The 15241-nt window shown below is 33.5% G+C and overlaps 2 protein-coding genes across 2 annotated transcripts in view; one reads left to right on the top strand and one right to left on the bottom strand.

Annotated features, from left to right (window-relative positions):
• Positions 1–15241, bottom strand: part of LOC148954476 (uncharacterized) — a 641124-nt gene that overhangs the window by 172223 nt on the left and 453660 nt on the right. The window lies entirely within an intron of this gene.
• Positions 1–15241, top strand: part of LOC148954479 (chromatin remodeling protein domino-like) — a 51005-nt gene that overhangs the window by 23196 nt on the left and 12568 nt on the right. Inside the window, exons 3-5 of the mRNA XM_089087251.1 lie at positions 1373–1790; positions 1891–1909; positions 8798–8996. Coding sequence (XP_088943377.1) covers positions 1373–1790; positions 1891–1909; positions 8798–8996 — 636 coding nt within the window. The remainder of the gene's footprint in view (positions 1–1372; positions 1791–1890; positions 1910–8797; positions 8997–15241) is intronic.

Below are 15241 nucleotides of genomic sequence, written 5' to 3'. Positions count from 1 at the left end.
TTCTATTAGGAAATCAAATACGCTGAACAAAATGGCTATCTCAAAATTTGGATTGGATGTGTTTGGGGGAATGATGGGCATGGGGGGGGGGGCTAGCTGCCCGCCCTCCAATCATTTTCGACTATTAAAAAGGGCACTAGAACTCTCGATTTCCAATCGAATGAGCCCCCTTTGAAGTTTCTACGACGACCCCTTCCATATGAAGTGCCTCTGGGGAAAAAAAAAAATAAATAAATAATAAAACATTGGAGCCGTAAGGCCTTTACTATAGGCAACGCCACAGCGTTGCCTCTGATATAGGAATGATATGTGCAGTTTTCCAATCCGGAGGTAGTTTGGAAATATATAATGATAACTTGAACAGCAGGGAAAGAGGTTGACACAGAACTATAACATTCATGTATGATATGTGGGTGAATGCCATCTGGAATTTGTTACGTAAAGCTTCCATTATTTCTTTTCTCTGTTCCTAGTTTTTTAATTTCGTTTGTGATGCGTATATGGGAGTTGTAGATTTCCTTTTCCATTTCAAAAGAACAATTTTTAATAATTACTCATCCACATTTATAATCCCAATGAAAGACCAATGATATTTGATCAGTTCGTTATAAAATTTACTGTAGTTAGGAACACATGTCTTGTAAATTCTGCTCTTTGAGGATACAGTCTAAAGCTACAACTCATGACAGTGTGATCAGTTTTTCCATATGGTGGTAGAGGCTCAATGCTTATTATTTACCTGTTGTATGGCACATTCTTTGGACAAGAATTCTAAATAAACTTCTCGTCACATTCTTGAGAGGGTACTCCAAGACCAGAATGTTTAGTGTGTAGTGTTGTTTATCATTGTCATCGGTTGTCAATTTTCTTGCATGAATTAAGTTGCTGATAAAATTCTTCTTTATAAATTGTAATTGGTATTTCGTTGTGTAAGTGATTGATCCCTTTCGGTTTCATCACTATTTTTTGTCAATGATAAATAATATCTGAGGTATTTGTTCTTGAACCTGAATCAGCCCTGATTAATAATTATCAAACGAATTTATTAAATGACTAGATCTTTTAGATGATCATTTGTTTTACCAACTAAAAGACAGTTACAATTAATTTAACAAATTTTATTATTCAATAGATAAAACAGTCATAATTAAGTTGTTAATTTAGAAAAAATGAGATAATTTGCAAAAATATTAAGCTCTTGGCAGATTCCTGTCACCCTGTTCTATGTTTTTATCACTAGTTTTGGCAACAATAATTTACATCTGTTTTTTTGGACTAGGCTCATCAATGAAACAATTTTGGTGACCGTTTTGACTACCCTTGTAGTGTAACAGAGTAACCAATTGATGAAAGACTTAATATCCTATTTCAGGTATTTGGGGCCCTCATTTGATCATCGTACCCACATCCGTGATGCTTAACTGGGAAATGGAGTGTAAAAAATGGTGCCCATCACTTAAAGTACTGGTTTACTATGGATCTGGCAAAGAACGAAAATTGAAAAGAACAGGATGGACTAAACCCAATGCTTTCCATGTCTGTATAACCTCATATAAATTAGTTGTTCAAAACCATGCAGCCTTTAGAAGGAAACAATGGAAATATATAATTCTAGATGAAGCTCAAAATATCAAAAATTTCAAAAGTCAAAGGTGGCAGTTGTTGTTGAATTTTTCAAGTCAGAGGAGACTTTTATTGACTGGAACACCGTTGCAGAATAATTTGATGGAGCTTTGGTCTCTCATGCATTTCCTCATGCCGTCAATGTTTGCTTCTCATAAGGATTTTAGGTAAGTTATCTTATCTAAATTGGAGTGTTTGCAATGGTGTACACAGCCCCTCACCCTTGAAAGAAGGGTGGTTTAAATAAATAAGAAAAACGATTTTTAGGTGCTCTAATCTCCAAGAGGTGAGAGGACGTGTCTTCAGAAGGATCTCAAGGAGATTCCCAATCTATTCAATTTGTATACATGTCTTAGTGTTTGTTTTTTTTTATTGACGAACATCCAGCAGTTCCAGCAGTTTTGTTGAGAGAACAACTACAAGCTATATCTGCTCAAAATGGGACTTTCGAGTCATCTTCAGGATTAGTCTAAATATACTGACAAGAATTGCAGTGGGGACAATGTCCTCTAAGATGGATAAAGGACTGGCCCTATTTCCTGGAAAAATAATTGACTGAGACCTTTTCGTATTTGATGCCCCATGGGCAATTATCATTTCGTGGCATTTCATATTCAGGATTTGCTCTTTTGCAGCATACATGTTTGATGTACATATGGCTTCTAGGAGTCTGCACAAAGAAGTGTGTTCATAGACCAGTCTAAAAATGTTATAGATAGTAGTTCCTAGAATTCAAATCAATTCATTAAATACTACAATAAATACATAAATACACTTAAGCGCTAGAGGTCCCAAGAAGCATAGCTTGTAGAGGACCTCGTATCAATCACAAAATCAACACAAAACACATCAGGGAAGGAAAAAAAAATACAACAATATCTCGAAAATATAAACACAATGCGATAAAAATCAACCAAAAAAAAAAAAAAAAACAAATGCTACACAATAACCTTTGACTTAACTTTATCCAAACTGAAAATATCCTGTAATTTATTAAAATTCCAAACCATTAATAATAATATTAAACAACGTCGTACGAATCTAATTCAACACAATAAGAGAAGAGAAAAAAAAACTATATAAAGTGAAGCGGAAAAACCTTCCGCTTTCCCGGTGAAGGGTCTCGTGCTTCATTAGGGTAGTCACTGATTGGATTGTCATTTTTTTTGCTGGGTTTTGCTTATCCCAAAGCAGTAAAGGTTGCAAAATTTCGCAATGAATGAATATTAAAAAAAAAATTGAGTGAATTTGAAGAGCACAGTGCTATATTCCTTTTTTGCCCAAATATATACTCAACTAAGATCAATATCTGCTTCTGGTGTAGAGTTGAACTTATAATTGGCCAGCTATTTTAGTCGAGTCAGATTCAGGATTTAATTGTTTTTTAGTGGTTTTGTAGAGCTACTCATTACAATACTTTATATAGATCCATGTTTTCATCTGGTTTTATTCTTTCATCTGTTTTCAACGTTTTCATTGGGTAAAAATAATCTAAATTTGATGGACAAAACTGATAAAAATAACGCTGAAACTAACTCTTATTACAATTATACTGAAGTAGGATTCCCAAATGTGTGATTAAATTTTTTTGTGATTAACCGTGTGTTTTTTAAGAGACTAACCGTTCTAAGATTTAAGATTTCTGAGATGTTGCAACAAGAAAAAATGTATGTGTAATGGGTGAGTAAAAAAGAACGCCGAAGTTGGAATACTCGCTATTTTTATTTATTGTTGTCGGCAACATTGTCTTTTGCATATTTTGAATCACTGATCATAGAAATTATGGCTCGATACTGTGATTTTGTTTTCCATGTTATTTTTTTGTGACGTTTAGTCATACGTCCGATTTATAGTAGATTCACCTACTATAATTATTATTATATATATATATATATATATATATATATATATATATATATATATATATATATATATATATATATATATATATATATATATACACACACACACACACACACACACACACACACACACACACACACACACACACACACACACACACACACACACACACACACACACACACACACACACACACACACACACACACACACACATCTATATATATATATATATATATATATATATATATATATATATATATATATATATATATATATATATATATATATATATCTATCTATCTATCTATCTATCTATCTATCTATATATATATATATATATATATATATATATATAGATAGACCCCGGTGCCGCGCCGATGAGGGAAACCGGCGGCGGCGGGGCAAAAACAGCACGCCATGCCACCGCCGCCGGTAAGACGCCGGTAGCGTCTTATATATATATATATATATATATATATATATATATATATATATATATATATATATATATATATATATATATATATATATATATATATATATATATATATATATATATATATATATATATATATATATATATATATATATATTATATATATATATATATATATATATATATATATATATATATATATATATATATATATATATATATATATATATATATATATATATATATATATATATATATATTTTATATATATATATTTATATATATATAGACCCCGGCGCCGCGCCGATGAGGGAAGACTGGCGGCGGCGGGGCCAAAAACAGCGTGCCGCCGGTAAGATGTCGGTGGCGCGCCGACGGCGCAATCTATGTTGACTGCAAATATTAATGTTTTCATCAGTCTTTCTGAAATCACAACATAAATTTACAACAGATTCGAGCCTACTCGTGAGTTCAAAAATTCACAAGTCGCTGGCTGGAAACTGGTCTTCTTCGTTATTCATCAAGCGAAGTAGAAATCTGATAGAAACGAAATGGCTGTGGCGTTTCAGAACCCTTGCATAATACGAGTAGTTGAAGTATCTATTAGCTATGTATTCTTAAAATAAATAATTATCAAAATTAGTAGTTTTTTTTTTCATCGAGCATTACTGCATACAAAACTTCAAATACAGTATCACAAGATTCGTCAGTTATCTGGGTAAAAACTTTGAATATAACTTTGAACTTAGAAGCTTAATTTGTTCATAATGCCCTTTGCCTATATCTGCTTTGTCACCTTTAAAACAGTTAAAATGGGTGACTTTGATATTGATTGTTTTTTTTTTGGCTCTTTTGGATTTCCAAGAACGCTTCTTGTATTAAAAACTTGTTTTTAGTGACAATTAAAAAAAAATGCATTTTAAAGTTTTTTTGGCTTCTTTATTGAAAATATGTTATGTAGGCTAAGGCTGAACTTCTGCTTTTTTATTGCTTTTGTCTATTTTTTTGGATATTATTCATTTTTTCTTTTGGGGATCCATTACAAATTATAAACTGATAAATACCTAATATCAGTCAAATTATAAACTGTATCTAAAAGGAGTAAATTTATCAAATTGAAAAATACATGATGAACACTTCACATGAGAACCCTTCAATTACAATGACACAAAAAACACTTAATAGTTTATTCGGTATGAAGAAAAATGAAGTGCCAGCTATTTTCTTAGGTAAAAAATGAAAAGCTCACCCGTTTTAAGTGTAATTAAATGAAATAATATGCAGACTGAAGTAGCTCCAGGAAGATGCTGAAATGGTCATCCAAGCTTTGATTTCCAAATGCTCACAAAAATTACCAAATTTAAGAAAATCGCAACAATAAGTCACCTGTGGTCAAAATACTTAGACTCCTCTTTGATCCCCACCCAGGCTCAAAGCTTCTGCTATGGTCATTTCCATGGAAATCTCCAAAGAGTTTATTTTTTAAATAGCTTTTAAGCGTAGTTAGGGGTATTTAGACTTTTTTGCTTTTCTTCAAAGCTTTGGAAAAAGTGTTATAATATTTCAAATGTTACATTTGTGCATATTTTTGGTAATCATTTGTGGGGTGATCGAATTTTCTAAACCACTAGATACGTAAGAACGTTGCAACATCTAGTACCCTGAGGTCATAAGACTGTCAAAGACTCCTCCTCGAACCTCCCAAATTGAAATCTTTTATTATGACCTGGCCTTTTAATGTAACTTGGGCACTTGGGCCTCTGGCGGCGGCGGCGTGCTCGCGGCGCGCCGGCGGCGTTCAACCGAGCCTCTCGTCGGCGGCGTTCGGTCGATCCGCCGGCGCGGCGCTGGGGTCTATATATATATATATATATATATATATATATATATATATATATATATATATATATATATATATATATATATATATATATATATATATATATATATATATATATATATATATATATATATATATATATATATATATATATATATATATATATATATTATTGCTGTTTTTAGATAAGATTTTCTTAATGTTTAAGACTCAATTATTGAACACCTGATAGAACATACAATCTTCTTTTCTGGAACATTTTTACCCCCCCCCCCCCGAAAAAAAAAAAAAAAACCTTCGGGTTAGGCAAAAATTTTCAAAATACTAAGCAATGTAAAAGGTTGTGGAATTAAAGATTTAAACGGAATTTAACCCAAAAAAATGATTGAAAAAAAAATTGTAAATTATTGCCTATAGGGGAGGGGGATAGGGGGCTATCATTTTAAATGATAATACCTCATTTTTTTTTATTGAAAGCAGGGATGCCAAAAAAATAATCATTTTTTTCTCATTTAAAGTGAAGACAGAAGAAAATTATATCAAATTCCCTGGGAAACCATTGACATATTTTGATAGACCCAGGGCCCCCCATTAGGACTTGTTTATTGTCTTGGATATTTTGCGATTTCTCATAGGCTACTGGCGTTATTTGGCTTTTGCATTTGCTTCATTTTAACTCTATTCTTTGGATCTTATGAAATGCAATGGCATATCTATCACTCATTTTTTCAATAATTTGAGGTGTATCATAATAATATCTAAATCTTTGTTGTTTTATTTCTACCTATTTACTCATGCGCTCGATTTTTTTTTTAAAGGAAAACTAAGCTGTTTAACGTTATTTTGCGTGTTTGTTTGAACCATATAGTGACCTTGTTAATTATTCAGTAAATTATTTTTCTAATGAAAGCTGAGAGGATATCCTATCAAGGTGGTATCCAGAGGGGGGGGGGGGGGGTAGGGAGGTATTATATTTAAATGATAATAGCTCGAAATTTTATTTATTGAAAGCAGGGATCCCAAAAAGTTCATTTTTTTTAATTTAAAGCAGAGACAGCATCCTATCAAGGTGGTATCCAGAGAGGGGGAGGGGGGTGTTGAGCTATCATATTTAAATGATAATACCTCGATTTCTTTTTGAAAGCATGCTTTATTGAAAGCAAGGATACCAAAAAGTTGAAAAGTTGACAAAATTAACAAGATTTTCGTGAGTTATACTTGATACAGCACTTGCATGGTTTTATCGTCCAAAGGGAAAGGGACATATGCTTCCAATCCGATTTTTTTTTTCCTATTGATGAAACGGGTTTACTTCGAAAACATTCATTCATATGTACCAGGCATATTCACACAAAAACGAATTGGTGTCACGAAAGCGATATCGACATCCCCACCTAACGTTGCGCTCGAGTAACAATGGCGCCCTTGGTCCAGTGCGCAGGTTACATTAAAAGGCCAGGTCATAATAAAAGCTTTCAATTTGGGAGGTTCAAGGAAGAGTCTTTGACAGTCTTATGACCTCAGGCTACTATATGTTGCAACATTCTTACGTATCTACAGTGGTTTAGAAAATTCGATCACCCCACAAATGATTACCAAAAATATGCACAAATGTAACATTTGGAATATTACAACACTTTTTTCAAAGCATTGAAGAAAAGCAAAAAAGTCTAAATACCCCTAACTACGCTTAAAAGCTATTTTAAAAATAAACTCTTTGGAGATTTCCATGGAAATGACCATAGCAGAAGCTTTGAGCCTGGGTGGGGATCAAAGAGGAGTCTATGTATTTTGACCACAGGTGACTTATTGTTGCGACTTTCTTAAATTTGGTAATTTTTGTGAGCATTTGGAATTCAAAGCTTGGATGACCATTTCAGTATCTTCCTGGAGCTACTTCAGTCTGCATATTATTTTATTTAATTACACTTAAAACGGGTGAGCTTTTCATTTTTTACCTAAGAAAATAACTGGCACTTCATTTTTCTTCATAGCGAATAAACTATTAAGTGTTTTTTGTCTCATTGTAGTTGAAGGGTTCTCATGTGAAGTGTTCATCATGTATTTTTCAATTTGATAAATTTACTCCTTTTAGATACAGTTTATAATTTGACTGATATTAGGTATTTATCAGTTTATAATTTGGAATGAATCCCCAAAAGAAAAAAATGAATAATATCCAAAAGAGCAGCCAAAAGCGATAAAAAAGCAGCAGTTCAGTCTTAGCCTACATGACATATATTCTATAAAGAAGCCAAAAAAACTTTAAAATGCATTTTTTTAAATTGTAATTAAAAACCAGTTTTTAATACAAGAAGGCTTCTTAGGAATCCAAAAGAGCCAAAAAAAAAAAACAATCAATATCAAAGTCGCCCAAAGTCGATCATATTTGAACCCTTTTTAGGCTTACCGCCACCTTTGCCTAGAATAGTTAGAAGCCAGTGGCTGCTGCTCATTTAGTGATTGAGTACTGTCTTTATTCTTTTGGGAGGGCTAGCTCCCCATGATTTTCCTCATGCTATCTAATCTATCTAATTTTGTATATACATCTATGGAGCTGATAATTACGCATATACAACTGGTAAATAATGTAATTGCCAACACTGTTGACATTTATACAGCTGGTAATTTCGTATATACAGTTGGTAATTTTCTCATTACCAAGACTGCTGTCATCAATATACAGCTGGTAATTACATATATACAACTGGTAATTATCTAATTCCCAAGACCGTTGTCGTATATATACATCTGGTAATTATATATATACTGCTGCTAGTTATCTAATTGCTAAGACTGTTGGCATATATAAAGCTGGAAATTATCTAATTGCCAAGACTGTTTGGCATATATTCAGATGATAATTCCATATTTACGAATATGTATATGCAGTTGTTAATTATGTAATTACCAAGACTGTTGGCATGTAACCAAGTAATTAATGGTTCCATAAATGTTGTTGAGAAATGATTTTTTTTTGTATTTTATATTCCCAATTTTTTATTCTCGAAACTAATATTATTTATTTTTCAGCATGTTAATCTGGGTGCCATGAACCTTCTACTTCCCAATTTGGAAAACTTGCTCACTGCCTATGCAGCTCATAGGGCCCAAAAGTCTCAGGCACCTGTGGCAATAATCCAAAATCTGGATAATCTACCCCCTCTTCCACCTCGTTGTCCATCAGGAAAGATCAAATTGGTCGTTAAGCCCCAAACGACTTCAGTCCCTGGTATGTATTTCTATTTTCCTTCCTTGTTATTGTGTGTGTTATCGCTTTATTAAATAGATTCTTAAGGTTGCGGCGTTCAGTATTTATTGTTAAGCTATGTGGTGGCATACCTGTCAAGTATAGCTATGAACAAATGAACAATCAATCTACTATATAAGATCGAAAAAATAAGAAAAAATAATTTATTTTAGGTTGCAATATTGAAAGATTCAAGGGGAAGTATGAAAAATCGATTATGGATGAGCAGTTTATTTAGGAACCTGGGGAGGTTTTTTCTCACCCCGAAAGATAAAATACTTAGTGCATGCCCCTTCTGATTGGATGATTGAGATTGCCAGCAAACGGCAGTATGTTCAATATTGTAGTATTTTTTAATCAGATTAGGTAAAAGGGATGGTTCCAATAAGTCTGATCGTCACAAGTTTAAATAGAATCCTATTCAAGGTAAGATTTAGATAAGTAAGTATAAACAGCAATTATGCAGGAAAAAGGAGTGGAGTTAGATATATTAAACTTTTTCCTGGGTCCAAAATTTTACTAGTAGATACATTCCTTATTGTTTCATGCATGTAGTTTCACTGCTCGAGGCATTAAAAAAACTGGCTCACTTTTTTCTTCGGCAAGCTTCGGTTTTTTTACTTAGTTCAATATAACCTTTAGTTAGTTTTAGCACCCCCCCCCCTTTTTTACTTGTCATTCTCCAAATTACCTGGTTTCTGGTCAAAGCTGTATCTAGGATTTTTATTCGGGGGAGGGAGCTACAAAAAAGCAGGAAAAATTAGTTTTTATGCATTTTTGTTATGTTTATGAGTCAGATAAATTTTTTTTTTGGGGGGGGGGGGGTCAAACTCCCTACCACCTCCCCCCAGGATACGGACTTTCTTCTGGTTATAACAATGGCTGTTTCAGTTCCGTGTTGATATATATATATATATATATATATATATATATATATATATATATATATATATATATATATATATTAATTTCTTGGGCCAATTTGCCAATATTTAGATATCCTTAACGAAATGATGTCTTTTTACGATCTAAGCCTGATTCAGTTGATGAAATTATATCCTCTGAGATCATATAGCTTTCCACTGCTATAAATCCCGTTTCGTCCTTGTTTACTGACCTTAAATTCTGTTTTTTTTTTTCTTTTTTTTTAATTCTAGGTCAGTCAGTAATGATACCTCGACCAGGTATTTCAGCATTTAGAGCTGCATTAGAGCATTTAGAGCTATATATATACAATTGGCGGTAGTGATAGTCTGCCTATATTTAATTTAATGTTCATATTCGTTAAGTTTGAATGTTGCTCCTTGCTCTTGTTTGAAAAATCTGTTTTCCATTTGGTTGAATTAAGCCAAAGGATTTTTTTTGGGTGCCAATGTTTTTAAGCTGATTTATTATTATTGGGGAGCTGAATCCAAATCTGAAAAAAGTATTTCTGTATCAGTTATGCGTTTTGAATTATAGCACAATAGTAGAATGCATATATTGAATTTGCTGGGACGTATAGGAATTATCATGCTATTTGCTTGATGCTCTACACCTTTTCAAAGAGAGTCAGAACTCCCTCACATGGTATACACTACAGCTTCACGTGGACATTTTAAAGAAGCTGGCAAGGTATAGAGCGGGCACGCATGCTATTTGGAAGATTGCCTTAACTCGAGAGTAGTTTGTTATTAAAAAATTGGATGTTACAATCAGAATTCTTTGATTGAAATTTTTATTGAATTGTTATGAATTGTTTTGATTGACATTTGATAACATGCCGTATACCCGCATGCTGAAAAAAAGTTGAAAAAAGAAAATCTTACTGTGCATTTGATTTGAGTATTATAATAATAATAAATAATTTAGTTTTGATCCAAAATGAAGAAAATGAAGTGGATTAACAAACTAAAAGAGAAAAAAAAATAAATAAACAAACAAAAAAAACACAAAGATAAATCTAACAGATACACAAAAAATAGCTATTCAACTTAATGCTCGGTGACTACCCGGATAAGTGGGTGGTGAACACCCAAAGTAGCATAAATGTTCTCCTGAAGACGGCTACTTTGTCTGACAAAACAATTTACAATATCCGGAGCGCCAAAAATCCGCATCATCTTTCTATTACTGTATCTGCGAGGTAGATACAATAAAAACTTTCAATATCTAAAATACATAATTCTAATATTGCTAATATCCTCTAGGCGACAAAGGATGTAAATGCCAGCTGGGAACAAAACTGCGTGGTCATAAAATTTCGAGGACAATTTAGGCGATTCTTTTTTGTTATATCTTCCCCTGTTGGGGACAATTTTGGCATACCCCAGTTTCAGCATATCTTTAATATCACTTAATGCCCGGAAACGAAATAAAGTTAGCGATTTGCAAATATTGATGCCAAGCCATCGGAAAGATTCAACACTTTTTACAGAAAATACGCCGCAATCAAGCGGCATTGCTGAAGATTTTGAATTAAACACTAAATATTCGCATTTATCAGTGTTGAGGCTTAATCCAATTTCCCCATACAGCCACGATACTAGTAGCACAGACTTCATTAATGTAAAATTTGGACCTGCTAACAAGCAGAAGATCATCCGCATATGCAATATAGGAGACGTTTGACAACCCTGAAGAGTAAGAAAGCGGTATCATATTAAGAACACTCAATAAACAAGCTTCAAAAATATGAGGTGAAAGCACACTACCCTGACGGACCCCAGATCTAACTGGGATTTTGCCAAAGGCCCGGGAACCCTGCCTCAACTGAATAAATGAATTCTGGTACCAAAACCGAAGTACACAAATAATTGAACTATTCACTCCCAAACGTGCTAGAGAAAACCATGCCTGAGAGTGACAAACAGTATCGAAAGCTTTAGATAGGTCTAACGCACAAAAGTGAACTTCTGTTTTTAAACGATGTGCTTCTTGTAACACCTTTGCAAGTATGGGGGTTTGGGAGGATGGCAGCCCCCCAACTTTAACTCCTGACATGATCAGCTAACAGTTAGTCAAGGAATAATAAATAATAAACTGTACAAAAACGTGCAGAAATTATTTGAAAAAAACTACGTTTTCTAAAGAGTTAAAGAGGCTGAGTCACAAGTTCGAACCTTAAAACGTACAGGGATTAGGAGGTACAGTTGGGGGGCTGCTGCCCCCCAAACCCTCCGCTTTTGCAGCCTTTAAATAAAAAAACAAGTTTTTTAAACTGAAGGTAAGGAGCGACATTAAAACTTAAAACGAACAGAAACTATTCCGTATATGAAAGGGGCTGTGCCCTCCTCAACGCCTTGCTCTTTACGCTAAAGTTTTTATTGTTTAAAAAAAAGAGTTGTGAAAAAGTCAAACTTTGGCGTAAAGAGTGAAGCATTGCGGAGGGCACAGCCCCTTTCATATACGGAATAATTTCTGCTCGTTTTAAGTTTTAATGTCGCTCCTTACTTTCAGTTTAAAAAACTTGTTTTTTTAAGAAAACAAACTTTAAAAAACTTGTATCTAAGAAAATAGCTGGTACTTCATACCGAATAAACCATTAAGTGTTTTTTATTTCATTATAATTGAAATGTTCTCATGTGAAGTGTTCATCATATATTTTTCAATTTGATAAATTTACTCCTTTTAGATTCAGTTTATAATTTGACCGATATTAGGTATTTATCTGTTTATAATTTGGAATGAATCCCCAAAAGAAAAATGAGTAATATCCAAAAGAGCAGCCAAAACCAATAAAAAAGCAGCAGTTTAGCCTTAGCCTACATGACATATATTCTATAAAGAAGCCAAAAAAACTTTAAATGAATTTTTTTTATTGTTATTAAAAACCAGTTTTTAATACAAGAAGGCTTCTTAAGAATCCAAAAGAGCAAAAAAAAACAGTCAATATCAAAGTCGCCCATTTCAACTGTTTTAAAGGTGACAAAACAGATATAGGCAAGGAGCACTATGAAAAAAATAATCTTCTAAGTTCAAGTTATATTCAAAGTTTTTACTCAGATAACTCAAAAATTTGGTGTCACATTATTTGAGGTTTTGTAGGCCGTATTGCTCGATGAAAGACCTGCTATTTTTGGTAATTATTTATGTTAAGAATACATAGCTAATAGATACTTCAACTGCTCGTATTATGCAAGGGTTTTGAAACGTCACAGCCATTTCGTTTCTACCAGATTTCTACTTCTCTTGATGAATAACGAAGAAGACCAGTTTCCAGCCAGCGTCTTATGCATTTTTGAACTCATGAATAGGTTCAAAAATAGCTTTGAAGCTGAAAATAGCTTCATGAATAGCTTTGTCTTGGCCTTATACCTATTTTGTTGGCGAATTGACTTTTAGATTTGTCGCTCTAGTTTGAAAGGAGATTAAAATCAGGCAATTTACCTACCTAAATCACTTTTTGGGTGACTGACCGGAAACATGTTCGGTGAATTTCGTAGCGGTATTCTCGAAGTGAATAGAGGTATTTTCTCTTCTTCGAATAAAAGTGTTGCCCTCTTGAGACTGCGGTTCCCTTCTGCATCTTTTAGCTATTTGCCAAACTGGGCAGGCGTTTATGATGGGTATTGCAAGTATTGCGACAGTTTTCAAAGGCAAGATTTTCTGCATTGTATCGTCATTTGCTAGATTATATGCTTCTAATCAATTGCCTCAAGGGAGGAGGGGAGGGTTTATGGCCCTGATATTCGAAAAAATGCATTTTTGGGGGTATTTTCATTACAAAGATGATAAATTTGCCACTTCTTATTTTTTGAAAAGTACATTTTACTCCAAATTAAGTTTTCATGAATTGACACCTCTGTTTCTAATTTTAACAATTAGGCAATTGCCAGCTGTACAGATGGTCTGCCAATCCATACACAACATTTCCAAGAACAATTGATCTCAGTGTGGCTAAACCAACTGTGGCTATAATTTTGTTGTTGGTTGTATTGTTTATTAGCGTCATGTCTGACTTATCTTTTCGATTTAATATTTATCTTTTGATTTATTTATTTAAGTATAAATACGTTTATTAAACTTAGCATTTTTACTTAAATATGTTGCTCTTGTTTAAAGGACATAACATCTCATAATTTACCAACCAAAAAGTACCTGCCTCGTTGGGTGTTTTGCCACATATTGATTTTTTTTTTTTTTACTTCTGAATATATAAATAAGAACGTTTCTGTTATGTTCAGCTCTTTGCCTTTTTTCCTTCATCCCACACAATTGTCGCATTGCCACTTACACTCTTTCAAACTTTTTTGTTGGCATATTTGTTTTGAATATGGCACACTCGTTTGAAAGAAGATCAATTCAGCCAAATTACCAACCAAAAAATGCATATTATGTTTTTTTATGACTGGTCTGAGACATACTTTAACTGTTCATAAGCCCAATGGGTTATGGCTGTCAAACGAACAATGTGGCAATTTAAAATAGAGCCGACGTTGCGACTTTTGATTTCAATGTACGAATTATCTGCTGGGGAACTGTGAATTATCTGCTGGGGAGGTTGGCCAAATTTTCTTACTTTAATATTTGCACCCGATGTTCCACTTGGTCCCCAGAACTGCTCGAATTCATTGGCTTTAGCCATAACACAAAAAACACTCTTTACTTCTCTATTTATTTTTATACATTTCGATTTTTTTCTATCTATTTATATTCTATAGATTGATCTTTCTGTCTATTATCTATCTATATTTCTATTATTATGTTTATTTTTATATATAGCAGAAAAGTAACCCACTCTTCGAAAATTTAAGCCTTTTCTAGGATATTTTATTAAGAGGATGCGGTGCTTTATAATCATTTTGCAACCCTTAGCGTCGGCTAAGCGTCACAAATACCAAGGGCCATCAGCGAATTCTTCTAGAGCACTAACCACACTCGAAACTGTGAAATTTGACTGAAGAGACAGTAATATTTTCTATCTCTTTTATCGGCGAGCTTGTCAGTCAAAGGGTATGACACCACGAGGAACTCTCAAAGTGGCTAAATTACTTAATAATTGTAATTTCTTCGAGCTGATTTTTTTGTGTTCACCGAGCAGGTATGCTAGAATATTTTTAGGATTGCCATTTCCTGAACTTCAGAAAGGAAACTGCTCCGTTTAATCGAAAAAAAATCGCCACTTTCGGATGATGTGCGTTTCATTAAAATTGAATATCTATATCTCTGTCACAAAACGGGGGAATTTAAAACGGGTTTTTCTAAGATTCCCGGGAAGCCAAGTGTTGGTTTGAGTTATCTGTCAT

The sequence above is a fragment of the Artemia sp. Qi Xiang Cuo genome, chromosome 3 (genome assembly GCF_049724085.1).
Source record: "Artemia sp. Qi Xiang Cuo chromosome 3, ASM4972408v1, whole genome shotgun sequence".
Taxonomy (NCBI): Eukaryota; Metazoa; Arthropoda; class Branchiopoda; order Anostraca; family Artemiidae; genus Artemia; species Artemia sp. Qi Xiang Cuo.
Note: the sequence above shows the minus strand (reverse complement) of the source record. Positions and strands in the feature narration are given on the sequence as shown.